The sequence below is a fragment of the Phascolarctos cinereus genome, unplaced genomic scaffold, assembly GCF_003287225.1.
Source record: "Phascolarctos cinereus isolate Bilbo 61053 unplaced genomic scaffold, phaCin_HiC Scaffold_1;HRSCAF=81, whole genome shotgun sequence".
NCBI classification, from domain to species: domain Eukaryota; kingdom Metazoa; phylum Chordata; class Mammalia; order Diprotodontia; family Phascolarctidae; genus Phascolarctos; species Phascolarctos cinereus.
Window position 1 is genome coordinate 99,642,430 of NW_027555514.1, and position 16,514 is coordinate 99,658,943.

General features: G+C 38.1%; 1 protein-coding gene and 1 pseudogene across 1 annotated transcript; one reads left to right on the forward strand and one right to left on the reverse strand.

Moving 5' to 3' along the window:
- The window catches only part of LOC144455860 (olfactory receptor 2F1-like), an 88,161-nt pseudogene extending 82,117 nt beyond the window's left edge, over positions 1-6,044 (forward strand).
- An 8,076-nt stretch (positions 6,045-14,120) lies between these two features.
- LOC110216194 (taste receptor type 2 member 41-like) lies at positions 14,121-15,098 on the reverse strand. Its single transcript, XM_020997991.2, has one exon. It carries the CDS (start codon positions 15,093-15,095, stop codon positions 14,121-14,123), a length of 975 nt encoding a protein of 324 aa, XP_020853650.2. The 5' UTR covers positions 15,096-15,098.
- Between the last annotated feature and the right edge of the window lie 1,416 nt (positions 15,099-16,514).

Here is a 16,514-nt window from a genome sequence, read left to right on the forward strand (position 1 = left end):
TTCGCCAAGTCTCTTTTTTTTATAGTGAAATATTTCACATTTTCTTTGATATTTTTATTCTTTTGTTTTGTTTTATTATTTCTTGGTATCTTAAGAAATCATAAGCTTCCCTTTGACCAATTCTTATTTTTTAGGAATTATTTTCTACTATAAGTTTTTGGATCTCTTTTCCCAATTGGTTGACTTTCTTTTCATAATTTTCTTGCATTACTTTAATTTTTTTCCTAATTTTTCCTCAACCTCTATTTGATTTTTAGTCCTTTTAAAGCAATTCCAAGAACTCTTTTTGGGTTTGTAACCATTTTACATTTTTTTTTAGTAGATGTAGCTGTTTAACTTCATTATCTTCTTCTGAGTTTGAACCCAGATCTTCTGTCTCCATAGTAACTAACCATAGTTGGGTTCCTTCTCTTTTCCTTACTCAATTTTTTTTTGAGAGTTATTTCTTAGCTGTTAACCTTGTGTTAGAGTCTCGTTCTAGGCCAAGCCATGGTGGATAATATCTTGGGCTCCCGGTTTTTTGTGCTGTTGTTTTCTGAGATCTATCTTGGGCCCTGAACTCAGGTACTCCTCGTGCCTCTGAGCTGTGACCAGGGCAGGGCCCTCTCATCAATGCTGTCACCGCAAATGGTCTTACTCCCTCTAGTCTCCCACAGTTGCAAGCTTCAGCTCACCCCTCTGCCTTAGAACTCAAACCAGGGACTCTGCTGTCCTGCAAGTGACCACAGTCAGCAGGGTCCCCACCCTCATCGACCACACTCTCCTGCTCACTTCTGCTTGCCCATAACCACAGCCTGGATCTTGTCTTGTCAGCACACTTGGGCCCTGTGTCCAGCACCCGTGAAGAGCCTAGGAATCTTCCCCTGATGAGCCATCTGACCCCAACACAATCCACTGAAAGATTCCTGAAGCTGAGTCAGCCGCAAACTCAGCTGCCTCCAGGGCTTGTTGCTTGTTTATTCAGTGTTGTCTGTCTGAAGGTATGTACTCTTCAGTCAGGCCAGACCACTACCCCAATAGATCAGATCTTTCCTAACTTCCTTCCAAATTATCTTAGTCTGGAAAATTGCTTTATCCTGACTTTTCATTATTTCTGCCACTCAAAGTTCACTTGAAGACATTATTTTAAATGTTGTTGGAGGGTGGGTGGCAAATTTGGGAAAGCCAGATAATTTCTGGCCCTATTCCACCATCTTCCCAGAATCCTCTGTCAAAATCATTAACTCAAAAAACATTTTATTCATGTCTTCTTATTCTTGCTTTTGGGATGCTATTTCTTCCACTAAAAATTACTTCTAGTGTTCACAAATGACCTATAATTTCTCCTCTTCAGTTATATAATTTTAAAGGTGGGACTATGATGTCATCTACTTCAAATTCTTCACCTTTCAAATGAGGTTGAGAAAAATTAAATTATTTCTCCCAAGTTTGCACAAATCATATAATCATGGATTCAGACCTAGAAATTACTCCAGAAGTCATTCATTACAATATTCTCATTTTGCAGATAAAGAAACTGAAATCCAGAGAGTAATTTGCCCCCATGGTGAAGCCCAAAGTTAAATTCAGGTTTTCTAACTTCTTTCTCTTTTTAACAGTACCTTGATGTTGTCTCATACCTTCTCAATTTATTCAAATCTTTGATCACCATTATAGCAAAAACACATCATTGGAACATAATTCAATCTTATTCAAGAAAGCATTTGAACAGTAAGTCATAGCTATCACTTTCACTAGAAATCCAGAAAACACTAACAAGTCGATAGTGACTTTTAAAGAAAAGGTTGTAACCACCATTCACATAATTCTTTTTTTTTTTTTTGGCTAGGCAATGGGGTTAAGTGACTTGCCCAGGGTCACACAGCTAGTAAGTGTTATGTGTCTGAGGTCAAATTTGAACTCACGGCCTCCTGAATCCAGGGCTGGTGCTCCATCCACTGTGCTACCTAACTGACCCTCACATAATTCTTAAAAGATGGGTAAGGCAAAAGACTTTTGTTCTAATGGATGGAAGTGAATGGACAGAGCCTGGGACAAATGAGGGATAGGTGTTAATGGAACAGCACAAAAGAATATTTAAAGAAACCACACAGAAAAGTTATGATTGGGATAAGAAATTCTGAATTCCATCTGGCTTTCCCATAGGAAAAAGAGGAAGATACTTTAGAAATTCTACTCTTAGAGAAAAAAAAATAAAGATGGTCATAATAATATAAAAAAAAGTACCATGAAAGATTCCAGAATCAATTCTCTAATTAATTCATTGTGAAATACTGACTTCAAAAGACTGATGGTAAATTATGTTCCCTACTCTCAGCAGAGATATGGTAAACTACAGAGACCAAATGAGGCAAACATTTTCAGGAAATACCAATGTATTCATTTGTTTTGCTTTAACTACAGCTATTTGTTAAAAAGAAAGGATTTCCTCTGTGGGGAAGGCGAGTCATTGGGAAGACACAGTAATATAAAAAAAATTAAAAAGGAAAAGACAATCAATGAAACATTTAAATAGAAAAGAAAAGGTAAGAATCTCTAGGTAACTTGACATTAAAGATGCTTCACAATTGGGAACCACCTGATCTTTCTCATTTTTTATTCCCCCTCCGCATTCTCTCTGTGGACCTGCCAAACCAGACTCCTCTCTGAAGATACTTTATGCTTTCCTTCTTCTGTGACTTTGCACAGACTCTCGTATCTGCCCAGAATAATCTTTCTAATCTATTGTTTTTGCCCATTGCAATACTACCCACCTTTAAGGACTAATTAAAAGGCTGTTTCCTCTAGAAAGTTTTCCCTAATACTCAAGTGGTAAAGACTTTCTTCCTTGTACCTCACTACCACATAGCATTTTTTTTCCTGAACTCTGCTAATGTACTCGTCATACATTGTTGTGTTAAATATGCGGAAGTCTTTATCTCTACTAAGCTCAAGATAAGTTGTTGTAGATCTATATCAGTGGCATTACTACACTCTTTCCAAAATCACAGACACTAGAAGCATCAAATCATATTCATTTCTGGATGAGTTATTTGCCCCTTTTAAACAAACCTGTTCCAGGAGAGCAGGAATCCTTTCTTATCTAGGTTTCATAGCTCTCCCAGCAGAGAGCATACTGCTTTGTATGTATTAGGCAATTAATAAATGGTGGTGATTTGGTAGCCAGAATAGTGACAGAAAGATGAGTTGAATTTTGAGTGGAATGAAGCTACCAATAAAAACCATATGCCGGTGTTGATTTAAGTGAGAGGGGGCGTGGTGCTCCTTGACTCAAAACTCAAAAAATCAGTTGGTTTTAGTAATAGAAAAATAGGAAGGAATGGTTTCATCCTTTCAGTTTTATATGACCCATTTTAGGGAGAATATTGATGAGCTGAGAGCATCCAGAGGAGAGTAACAAGGATTGTTAAGGGCCTCAGGTTGAGACCATGACTATTTGATGAAGTGCTGATGTTTAGTTTAGAAATGAGACAATTTGAGAGAAACATAAGAGCTCACTACAACAAGCATTTATTAATCCCCTACTATGTACCAGTCACTAAGCTAAGTGCTGAGGACACAAAGAAAGACAAAGGACAGTTCCTGACTTCAAGGAGTTCACATTCTGAAGAGAGAGACAACATGCAAGCAACTATGTACAAATAAGATAGAAACAGGGTAAATTGACACACAAATATAACTATCTTGAAGTGAATGAATGGCTAGGATGTAGAAGAGGAATTACATTTGTTCCTTTCAACCCAGAGGGCAGAATAGAGGTGGAAATTGGCAAAAAGACAAATTCGAGTTTAAAGATAAACTTCCTAACAATTTTGTTGTGGTTCAGTTGTGTCCAACTCTTTGTGACCTCACGGACCATAGCATGCCAATGCTGTCAGTGGAGTTTTCTTGGCAAAGATAATGGAATGGTTTACCATTTCCTTCTCTGTGGATTAAGACAAATAGAGGTTAAGTGACTTGCCCAAAGTTACAAAGCTAGTAAGTGTCTGAGGCGATATTTAAACTCAGTTCTTCCTGACTGCAGGCCTAGCACTCTATTCACTGAGCCACCTAGCTGCTTCCTCCTAATACTTCAAGCTGTCTAAAAGTGGAATGGACTGCCAGAAGAGGTGGTAAGCTCCCCTTCACTGGAAGTACGCGAACAAAATCTGGATGACCATTTCTCAGGCAAGTTATAGAAGGGTTTCTTGCAGTTTGGACTAGATGACCTCTGTGGTCTCCTCTAACTCTGAGATTCTGGGATTCTGTTTCAGACTCCCAGAGAAACTCCAGGCTAGACAAGCAATAGAAACAGCTTTCTCTGTTTTCCTGGCTTTCCAGTAGGATGTACATACAAAATATCTGTATACCAGTTGGTTACATACTAACTTACAAACTTATGTACTTAGACGTTTACATATAAAATACTTGTATACCAGTTGGTTAGAGTTAAGTGTAATTTTTCTTTTTAATAGTATTTTTTTCCAAATACATGAAAAGACTATTTTTAACATCAATTTGTAATAAAACTATGAACTCCAAATTTTCTCCTTCCTTCCCTTTCCTCCCTCCTCCACAAGATGGTATGCATTTTGACATGGTTTATATATGTGCAATTATGTAAAATCTATTTCCACATTAGTCACGTTGTGAACAAAGAAACAGTTTTCAAAAAAATTATAATTTGCAGAGAAAGAAAACCATAAAAAAAGAAAGTGAAAACAATATGCTTGAATTTGAATTTCATCAGTTCTTTCTCTTCATGCAGATAGAGTTTTTTTGTAAGTCTTTTGGAATTGTATTATTGTATTGCTGAGAAAAGCTAAGTTAGCCATAGATGATCACCTCAAAGTGTTGCTGTTATTGTGTACAACGTTTTCCTGGTTCTGCTCACTTCGCTGCATCAGTTCATGTCAGTCTTTCCAGGTTTTTCTGAAATCTACCTGCCCATTGTTTCTTATAACACAATAGTATTCCATTACATTCATACAGCACAACTTTTTTGGTCATTCCCCAATTGACAGATGTCAATTTGTTAGAATCAAGCAGGATACCCAAATTCTATCCTGAATGGCATTTTGCTATTGCTTCTCTTTTTCCTGGAAGCCTGGCCTTCTCTACATCATGGGAGGGGATAACATGATCTAAAGTATCAAAGTGTTTATCTTATTGGGACTCTATTGACCAGCAGATTCAAGTTGGGCTCTTTGTGCTGTTTGTGGACACTGTTTGCTGACCTTACCGGGCAATGGGCTGATCAGCCTTCTGATGTGACTGGATGCTCAATTGTACTCACCCATGTACTTCTTCCTCTGCAACCTCTCAGTTATTGACATCTGCTACACAACCAATGGGGTCACACACATTATAACACACTTTATCATGGAGAAAAAGATCATCTCCTATACCCAATGTGCAACCCAATGCTTCTTCTCTTTGGCGTTGTATAGAATCAGGTTTCCACTATTGGCAGCAATGGCATAGGACTGTTATTTGGCAGTCTGTGGTCATGTGCTGAGGAATGTATGTGAGCCTAGCCATAGCCTCCTGGTTCATTGGCCTGGCCAATTCATCAGTGGAGACAGCTGTCATAAAGAAACTCCCCACATGCGCACAGAATGTCTTGAATCATATGCATCTGAGACACTGGCCAGTGTGAGGCTGGCTTGTGTAGACATCACCTTTAATCAGATAATTATTTTAGTATCTAGTATCATAGTGCTACTGATGCCCTGCTGCCTGGTTCCCCTCCCCTATGCCCACATTGTAGCAGCTATCCTATGTATCCATTCCACTCAGGGATATCGCTAGGCTTTTGGAACATGCACCTCCCACCTCATTGTGGTTTCCATGTCTCATGGAATAGCCCTGTTCACTATTATACAGCCCCATGCCATTGCCTCACTGAGCAGGACAAAATGGTAGTGCTATTCTATGCTGTGGTAACTCCCATGCTCAAGCCCCTGATTTTCATCCTCAGAAACAAGGCCTCAGAAACAAGTGCTTTATCTGTGTATTTGATTTTACAGTGCACCATGTACTTTCACAAACATTATATCATTTGATCCATACAACACTTGGAGGTAACTGAGGAAACTGAGATTTAGAGAAATGATGTGAATTTCTCAAGGTCACACCCCTGCTATGTGGTAGAATCAAACTTCAACCCTATCAATTCCAAGTCCGGTAATAAAACCTAGCACTTCAAGGTTTGAAAACTGCTTTACACATGGTATCTCACTTGATACTTATAACAATCCTGTGAGATAGGTTCTATTATTGACATTATTATTGACAGATGAAGAAACTGAGGCTTAAAAAGATGAAATAACTTACAGTGTTAGTAGATATGTGAGTCACGATTTAAACTCCATCTTCCTGATTCTAAGTGCACCATACTGCCTACTAGGATGCCTAGTTGACAACATATGTCATGTGTGTATCTTACAGGTACTTGGAAAGCAGAAATAAGAGAAAATATAATAAAAAAGAATGAGATGTAGAAAATATTTCTTAGATCATCTTCATGAGGGAGGAGAGAAGACTAGGAAAAGCAGATCAATGCTCTGAGGTTCCTTTGAATATTTTTCATGATCCTCAAGACCCAAGTGATATTGTTCTCATACTTCTAGAAAGATCACAAAAAGATTGTTTCACCCCCAAAATATCTTCCTCCATACTATCTGAAATTTTACCACTGAACTATTCCATTTCATTAATGAGCTTTTCTTTAAAAACCAGATAATCCCTGGAAAGCTTGGGGGGCAGGAAGCATGTTTTTAGCTTTCATTAATTTGCATCTCTATAAATTTGTTTTATTGGATGGCTTACCCCTTGATACTTCTCAAATAACCCCTGACAGCTGAGGAATCAGATGTTTTGGTGACTGGGCAGAGAGAAGAACAATAAAAGAAAGATTGGAAAGAAGAGGAAATTTTGGAGAATTGGCTAGTCAGGGAAATGACAGACTTGGGGCTATAGACGATGTAGTATGGGTGTTGAGGTAGACAGATGACTGAATGTGGGCACTGAGTGCCTGGAGGACAGAAGAGGACAAAAGAGTCTCAGGGATAAAAGAAATGTCCAGAAAGAATGGCACTAAGTCAATTTTCTGTAGTTTGTAAGTATGTCCATTGCCAATCCAGTCCCTACCCTTTCCCTAGAAATAATATGAAAAGTGGTGATTTAGAAAATATCAATTAGCCATGCAATCAATAGCTATATGAAAAAATGTTCTAAATACTAAAGAAAATTAAAACAGCTCTGAGGTTCCACCTCATACCCATCAAATTGGCAAAGATAACACAAAAGGAAAGTGACCATTGTTGGAGGAGCTATGTGAAATAAAGTATACTGGTGGACTTTTGGAGGAACTAGGAATTGGTCCAACTATGTTGGAAAGCAGTTTGGAATAGGCCCAAAAGGTCATTATGCTATGTATACCTTTCACCCATCTATACATTCTACTATGCCTTTACCCCAAAGAGATGAAAGAGGAAAGAAAAATTACATATAATATATATGTATGTGTGTATGTATATATAATGCATATATATATATATAGATGTATGTATATGTGTGTATGCAGCTTTTTTTGTCAAAGAAAAAAACTGGAATCACAGAGTACCCATCAACTAGGGAATGTCTGAACAAAGAATGTTATATGAATAGAAAGGAATATTATTTCACTGTAACCAATGGCAAAAGGAACAGTTTTAGAGAAACCTAGATTTTTATTTAGTAGTACCCAGTGAAGTAAGCAGAACCCATACAATTACATTATATATAATATGTATAAACAATGCTGTAAAAAAAACCTGACCAACTTAAGAATGCCAATCAACACAATAACTAATCACAATCCAAGAACTGATGGCATGCCACCTACCTCTGAACAGAGGTCGTAGACACAAGGCATACAATGAAATGGCAATTGTGTGTCTTTGTTTAGATTGAACACGTGTCTGTTATAGGAATTTTTTTTTATTTGGGGAAGTTGGATTCAGGAAGCTAGTGATAGTATTCACCACCCCTCAAAAAAAAAAGAAAAGAAATAGAAGATCTTAAAAACATGCTGAGGGAAGTTCAGAAACACAAACACGACAGCTTTTGAGGCAATATGTTGAATTCATTGTATACAGAGAAATATGTATATATATATGTGTATATATATATATGTACATATATGTATACACACATATGTTATATATACAATATTCATTTTTTCTTTGAACTTCTGTGTATTTATAAGATCCTGACATATATACTAACATTCATATCTTCATATGTGTGTATGCAAGTTCTATGAAATAGAGGCTGTTTCATATATAATCATTTTTATGTTCTACTTTGTACACAAAAACATGTTCTCTTTAGTACTCATTAAATTCAGAATAAAAAAACAAAAATTTAAAAAGAAAATCAAGATCCAGAATAAAACAAGCCCCATGGTCCCATCTAAAGCATCTGATTACTTTGAGAACCTGATGTGGCTGATCAAAAGAGTGGAGGGGGATTAATTTTTTTTTTATCATCAATCATTTAGATGTAGACATGATTTCTGAGCTGCTGGCACTATGGAAAATCAGCAAATGACCGGATGATTGGAGAAGTGCAAATGCCCTTAATTAAAAAAAGAGATGGAGAAAAGAACAGAATCCAGAAAACCATAGGCCAATGAACCTGACTTGGATTCTTCAGAAAATTCTTGAGCAGATTATGAGAGATGGTTAGAGAACACCTAGAAAGGAAAGTGGCAGTTAGCATAGGATCATAGAATTTAGAGCTAAAAGGAATCTCAATGATCATCTAGTTAAAGAGGTGTCAAACATGCCACCCCATGTAGCCCCAACACTCTTGAGTGCCACCCAAAGATTAAAATATAATTGGGAAATGTTTAACAAACTAAATAAAAATATAATATGACATAGATAAAATCCATACATGATTTTGCAAGGATTCCTATCTATGGATTAGTGGCCCCCATTTCTATTTGAGTTTGAACCCATTGATGTAATCCAACCAAGAGGCAGCATAACTTCAAGAACAAACCTTTCCAAACTAATATATTTTGTTTTTTGACAGATTTACCAAACTGGTAGATGATAGTAATGCTATAAATATCATCTATCTTGATCCTAGCAAAGAATGGGGTAAAGTATCTTTACTATGCTTATGGAGAAATTTGGACTAGATAATAATACAGTTAGATGGAGTCAGAAATAGTTGAATGGTCATACAGTGATTCAATGTCAATGTAACCAGAGATGTCCAGTAGGGCACCCCATGGGCCTAACATTTTTATCAGTGATGGCATGCTCAGAAAATTTGCAGATAATACAATGCTGGGAGAGATAGCTAATATTATGGATAAGGGAGTTCGTTAGCAAGTCAGTCAATAAATGATTTTTTATTAAACACTTATTATGTATCAGATACCCATTAAGCTCTGGGGATACAAATAAGTTAAAAAACATAGACCTGCTACCAAGGAGCTCACATTCTATGATTCTAACATGACAATAACTACATAAATACAAGATCTATACATATATCCTAAAAGAAATTAATCCAACCATTCCCTCTATCCCATTTCTCTCCTCTCTTTTGTGGCTAAACTGTTTGAGAAGACCATCTACAATGGGTGCCTCCATTTCCTTCTTCTCACTCTCTTCTTAACTCTCCACAGTCTGGCTTGCAGCCTCATCATTCAAACAAAACTATTCTCTCCAAAGTTATTAATGATCACTTAACTGCCAAACACAATGGCCTTTTCTTAATCCTCATCTTTTTTTGGCCTCTCTTCAGCCTATGACACTGTTAATCAGTATCTTCTCCTTGATATTGTCTTCTTTTTAGGTTTTCCTGACATATAGGTTCTTCTACCTATCTGACCATTCCTTCTTAATTACTTAGTAAGTCTTCTTAATAAGGATCTTCATCCCAATCATACCCACTAACAAGTTTCTCACAGGACTCTCACAGGACTGTTCTGGGCACCTTCTTCTCTTAACTCTCTATACTATTTCACTAGATGACCTCATTAGCTTTCATGGTTTCAAATATCATCCCTATGCTAGTGATAATCATATCTCCTTATCTAATTTAACTTCTTTCCTGACCTCCAGAATCCCATCTCCAATTATCTACCGGACATTCAAACTGGATTTCATATAAACATCTCTAACTCAACACATTTGCAACTGAACTTATTTTTCCCACTATTTCTTCTTCTTGTTCTAACTTCTCTGTTATTATTGGGATTATCACAATTTTTCCAGTCATCCAGGCATGTAACTTAGTTGTCATCCCCAGCTCCTCAATCTTCCTTTTACTCTCCCATATCCAGTCTATTGCTAAGGGCTGTTGATTTTAACATTATCACATCTTTCTCATGTGCCTTCTTCTCTGCTTTGACATTGCCACCACCCTGGGTAAGGTCCTCATCACCTGATGCTTGAACTATAGGAATAGCCTCCTGGTTGGGCTCCTTGCTATAACTCTCTCCCCACTGCAGTCCATCATCCACTCATCTGTCAGTTATCTTCCTAAAGCTCAGATATGATCATCTCTCTCTCTCTCTCTCTCTCTCTCTCTCTCTCTCTCTCTCTCTCTCTGTGTTACACACACACACACACACACACACACACACACACACACACACACCCCCTCAATAAACTTCAGTGGCTATCACCTCCACGATCAAATATAATCATCTGTTTGGCATTCAAAGCCCTTTGTAACCTGTTCTTTCAGTCCCTCATTTGGCTGCAAACTACACCTGTCCTCTCAGTCCTGGAACTGAAACCAGGGACTCAGCTCTCCTGCTAGTGCCCACAGCCGGCACAGTCTCTGCCTATCAGCTGTGGCATTCACCTGGCTTCTGCTAGTTCCTTCTCCCTGGAGCCTTAGCCCAAGAGTGTCCAGTCAGCACAACTGTGCTTGGCATCCCATGACAAAGGAAGTTCCTTCATTCCTCTCCTACAGTCTGTGAAAAGAGTTTCTAAGGCTGAGTCTGCCTCTCAACTTCAGCTAACCCGAGAGTTTATTGCTGGTTGATTCTGCAGAGTTGACCTGGAGATGTTTGCACTTCACTCAGGCCCAACCTCTGCCCTGGAGGTCTGGCCTTTCCTGGAATCTTCTGTTATCTCAGGAGAACTTCTTTACCCTGATTTTGTTCATTTCCACTGCTCTACATTCCCTCTGAGGCAATATTCTGTCTTTTTCTACGGAGAGACAAAAGTTTCTGACCTACTGTGCTATCTTCCCATAATTCCTTATAAGAAAATGAACTGCCTTTGCATCAGCCTATCAGATATCAGTCATCTCTAGAATTTTTTAAAAATTGACTTTCAATAAAATGTTTTCCTAAAATTTCCAAAAAGCTAAGTTGGATTTGCAACCTATTTAATACTTTTTTGTGTCTCTGGATAATGAATTGATAATGGATGAAAAAGAAAATTGTATTGACATGACAATGGATTTTAGACTACAAATATTCAGAACTGATTGTCATAAATTTTTGGCTAAAAATAAAAATAAATTTTCATCACTCTGCAACAGAGCATATAAAGTTATCTTTCAATTTTCTACCACATATTTGTGTGAGCAAGCATTTTCACTTTATTCTTGTTATAATTCAAAATACAGCAATAAAATTAATGCAAAACCAGACTTAAATTTGCATTTGTTTGGTATTGTGTCAAATATTACAAATCTTTGTTCAAATAAAGAAAATCCAAATCACATTTATATATGATTATTACATTACATTGAATAATTTCAAAGTTGTCACTTCATTTAAAATGTTTTTATTCAACAAAAATACGAAGAAATTCAATCCAAGTCTGGTAGATCATAGCAGGCATATGAATGATGGGGTTGGGATCTGGGCCCCAGAAAGGAAAAACCTTGGACTTTCCCACATGGCCAAATCTCTGGCATTCACCTGAGGCTACAATCCCATCAACTGGCCTTTCATTGTGGCTATACCCAATCTACCTCTCTATGGGCCATGGCCATTTCCCACCCTTAATCTTAGCTTGGCTCCATTCTCCCTTGGCCACAAGGTCCAGGTCCCAGGAGCTCTGTTCACCCCAGTTCACTGGCCACTCCTAGGTCCCTCCCACAGGCTTTCTGTATATAAGGTCCATCTTGTCTCCATTAAGATACTCAGATTCTTAAAATCTAGCCACTGCTGAAATTCTTAAAATCTACCCACTGCTTAGATTCTTATAATCTAGCCAGGGCTGAGATTCTTATAATCTAGCCACTGCTCAGATTCCTAAAATCTAGCCACTGCTTAGATTCTTATAATCTAGCCACTGGTCAGATCCTTATGATCTAGCCATTGCTTACCCATGTTTAGACCCCTTAAGAGTCTGCCCAATATGACAATGTTCTAATAAACCTTGTCTTGGGCTGAAAGAAGGCTTGGGTCAAATTCTTTCTGACAGTTCCCATATGTTGTGATTTTGAGGTCCCAGGACCTCTGAGCCCCTAAACCACATCATGAAGTCTTACTGAATTACTTCTTTTAATTCTTAGAGGATATATAACATAACATATTTTAACTGTTTCATAATCACAGTTTAGTAGTTTTATATTTAGTGGTCAATTGTATATTTTTTAATTATATAATATAAATTTTAATTTTGAGCTTTTGAGGACAAAAGTTATCATTTTAGATATTATAAGTAGTAATAATATTAAATACCTTGGAGATTCATAATATACTGTTGTTGTTGAAAGAAGGTCAAAAAACAAAGAAGTTGGAACCACTGGTCCTTTGATTTGGACTCAGAGACCTGAATTCAAGTTACCTGTGTGACTTTGGAGTGATTTCATTTCTCTAGATTTCATTTTCCTCCCATGTAAGGTCTCTTCAGCTCTAAATCAAAGACAATTATATAAATTTCCTCTCAGTAAAAAAAAAAATTACTTACTATGGCCTCTACTATTATCTGGTATTGCCTCTAACAACTTGAGCTTCTTATAGCCTGCCTACCATAATTAACACTTTAACCAAGATTTCCTCACATTGATTTTTCATAGGCTTTAAAATAACATTTAAACAGAAACTTTAAGTTTTATTTTTTAATAATACAAAAATACAGTGGTTTCATCACATGGATATTGTGATAGACAAAGCATTTGCAACAGTCTTAAACATTTGGTTTTTGGAATGACAGCTCAGAGGTGATCATTCATGAAAGTCACTGTGGTTATTTCCAAAAGAAAAAGAAGTGGTCTTTGAAAGCTGCATAATTTTTTCTTTTCTTAGAAGAATAGGACACAGTGACAAAGGTGAAAGATGACAAGAGTGTTACCTAGATAAATGTCACAAATTCCAGGAAATCTTTGTTGAATCAGGAAGAAGCTTTATTAACAAACTGAGAATGCCAGGTGTCCCACATATGTGAGACCGCCTATATTGACAAATGCACACATTTTTATTCCCTATTCCCCATTCGAATTTCCTTCCTGTTTCCCCATTCTCTGGGTATTATAGAGGTTACAGGTTATCTAAAGCATTTAATTTCCCATGTGAGTCTCCACCCCTAATTACATCTCCCACTCCCCACATTTCAGGGACCCTGGCCCTTTCTTGGGAACATGTTAATTGAACTGGTTTTCCAGCTGTTATTCTATTCACCACCAAGAGTGTTTTATTATTCTAATATAATTCCCTTTGTTTAACTTCCACCTAGCCCTCAGACTGCATTCCTTTCCACTGCACTTTTGTGGAAATAATAATGTTTTAAAAAATTATTTCTCACATTCCCTTCCAGTTTTAAACTAACTCCAACCTCTGATTGAGTGATATGCAGAAGCAACATCCATATATTCCACAAAGAGGATAACCTGAGTATTCCAATATCCAAATGTCAGGAGGAAAGAAGGCCTCCAATGTGCAGGCTGGAGACTCCTTATGGTGAACTCAAGGAAGAACAAGAGGGAAGCAGGGTGGGCAGGTGTATACAGGCATCAACTTCCTCACTGGAAGTCAGACACTCCTACATTCATAAGATCACAGATTCATCTGAATATCTGAGTACAGGAATAATGAATGAGGAAAATGTTTAATTTCTATCCAGATTTCAATAGGATGAAAATTTTGAAGTCAAAGGATATGCTGTGCCCTACTTCTCAGTAGAGTCTTTTCCTTGGTATGGGAGAGAGAGGTGCATGTCTTCGGTAGGAGATGACATCCTCTTGTCATTCCAGAAGGTTTTAGGCAGAAGAAGAAGCTTCATGAGTGCCCCTTCTAGGTGGGAGTTGCCAAGGATAAGGATGAAGGGATGAATAGACGTGGACATGTAAATCACAATTTGCCATGGCCAGTACCAGGTACTCCAAAAGCCAGACAAGATAGTAACATCAATGATCAAAGAAAGAAAAGAAACAGCATAACGGACTAGGAAGGAGACCAGAGACTTCAGAGCTCTGGTGTGAGCCTCAGTACTAAAATCCTGAGTACCGTGGGCACTATGTTGCATTTTAGAGGAGTGTCTCCACAAAGAGGTAATCAGAAGAACTATTGAGACTACAAAGATAGAACCGGGGGTAGACAAAGTAATGAGTTTCAAAGGGAAAAAGTAGTGGATTTCTAGATTCCTAGTGAAGCTATAATAGGTTGCGTTCCCAGAGAATGTCCCCTGCAAGAATGCCTGGTACAAAGCATTGTTCCCCACAAAACATAGCATGGTTACAATGAAAGAGATTAGCAGGGAGATTAGTAGGAACCAGGGTACCAGTCCGTTGACTCTCCACTTCAGCCAAAGGAAAATGGGGTGAGTGAAGTTTGCAGTCTTCACACAGAAGAAGACGCTAAGCCAAGCAGCAAACCAGAACTTGGTCGAATTCAGAAAATCCCAGTAAATCCCAAAGTACTGGTGGGCATGCTCCTTGGAATATTGTAGGTGGTGAAGAAAAAAAAAGTAAAAGTCATGTATCATTCCAAGCCACAGCAGGCAGAAGCAGGAGGCACCCAAACTGATGAGGATCATGTCACAGGGAGACAGCTGGTGGCTTCGAACCCACTCCCTTCCCAGTACTACAACAATGAAGCCATTTGCCATGATGCCCAGGAAGCTCAACAGGACATAGAGAACCATGGCAAAGATTGCGAATGGTCCAAACATTTCAGTACTTCCTAGCATGACAGGTCTTGCTTAGGTCTCTACTGGCCTCTGACACATGGAGCTCCTGTTTTGCTTGATGACATGTGCAGGGAGAATGCTCTAGTCTTTGTCTCCAAGCCCCAGTATAATTTGAGAACTCTGTGAGGTTGGGGGGAAGGGTCTATGCAGCTCTGTGTGGATGCAAATCATCAGTCTCATTTACCTTTGATCTTTTCAACTGCAAGTGATTTGCATTCCCTGCCTGGATCAGTGCAAATGTTTTCTCTCAGTTTCTATCATGGAAATGGCATTGCATCTATCATATAGGATCTATCATATCATAGATGAAGAGCTGGAAGGTTTTTCAGGGGCCATTCAGTCCCATCCCCAAATTTTGTGTGTGATGCCGTCATTATAGGTAAGGGTGAAAGAAAGAAGAACTACATTTTTGTGACTGTATGTACCAAATGTTCTTTTTCAAAGATGAACTCTCCTCCAGTAGTGGCCTTTACCTAATGATAAACAAACAGAGAAGAGAGCACAAATGGTAAACCTGTCAATAACCTCAGTTTTGAAAATGAACTAGGAATCCAAGTTGATCCAAGAATAAGAAGAGGCATGCCTACAGGAAAGTAGAATTGGAAGGGGATAAGAAAAGGCTGAGGGGGTGGGGAGGGGAGGTGATAGAAGGGAGGGTAGATTAGGGGAAGTGTTATTCAGAATGCATGCAGTCTTGGAGTGGGGGAAGGGGTGAGAAAGGGAGAAAATTTGAAACTTAAAATACTGTGGAAGTGAATGTTGAAAACTAAAAATAAATTAATTAATAAGAAAAAAACTGCATAATTACCATGAAAAAAAAAGAAGAGACATGGAAAGGGAGTGGACTGGAAAGGAGGGAAAGCTTCTAACAAGAAGACAGTCAGAGTCTGCCAGAGACCTTTATAGAGAATAACATGGAGAAGCCAGGCATCCCTTCAGTAGGGCCACGGAGGATTGAAGCCAAGAACAGAACCAGCCATAACAACCACCTAGTACATTTACTTCAGCAAAATGAGAACAGAGATGAATGTGTGAAAATTACTTGAAATATTATAGGTGTCAGAGCTACCAAATTTCTAGGGGGGTGAAGGAAATAATAACATATTAAAAGGTGACCTGAAGCCCAGAAGAGGAATGACCAGAGAATGGTTTGTATGAAAAAGGCAGGGTGGGTGCAGTGTTAGTGGATGCAAACTCACATAGATGACGTGGCAGTCAAAAGAATAAGTATGACCTTACGGTGCATCAAGAGAAATACGGTGTCCAGAATCAGGGAGATTTCAAGTTCCATTGTTCTCTGCCCTAGTCAGAACATGTTTAAGTATCATGGTCAGTTTCAGATGCGACATCTTAGGAAAAATGCTGAAAAAAGAA

Coding starts and splice junctions, on each gene's coding strand:
- LOC110216194 (XM_020997991.2), bottom strand. CDS start 15,095: ATGGTTCTCTATGTCCTGTTGAGCTTCCTGGGCATCATGGCAAATGGC.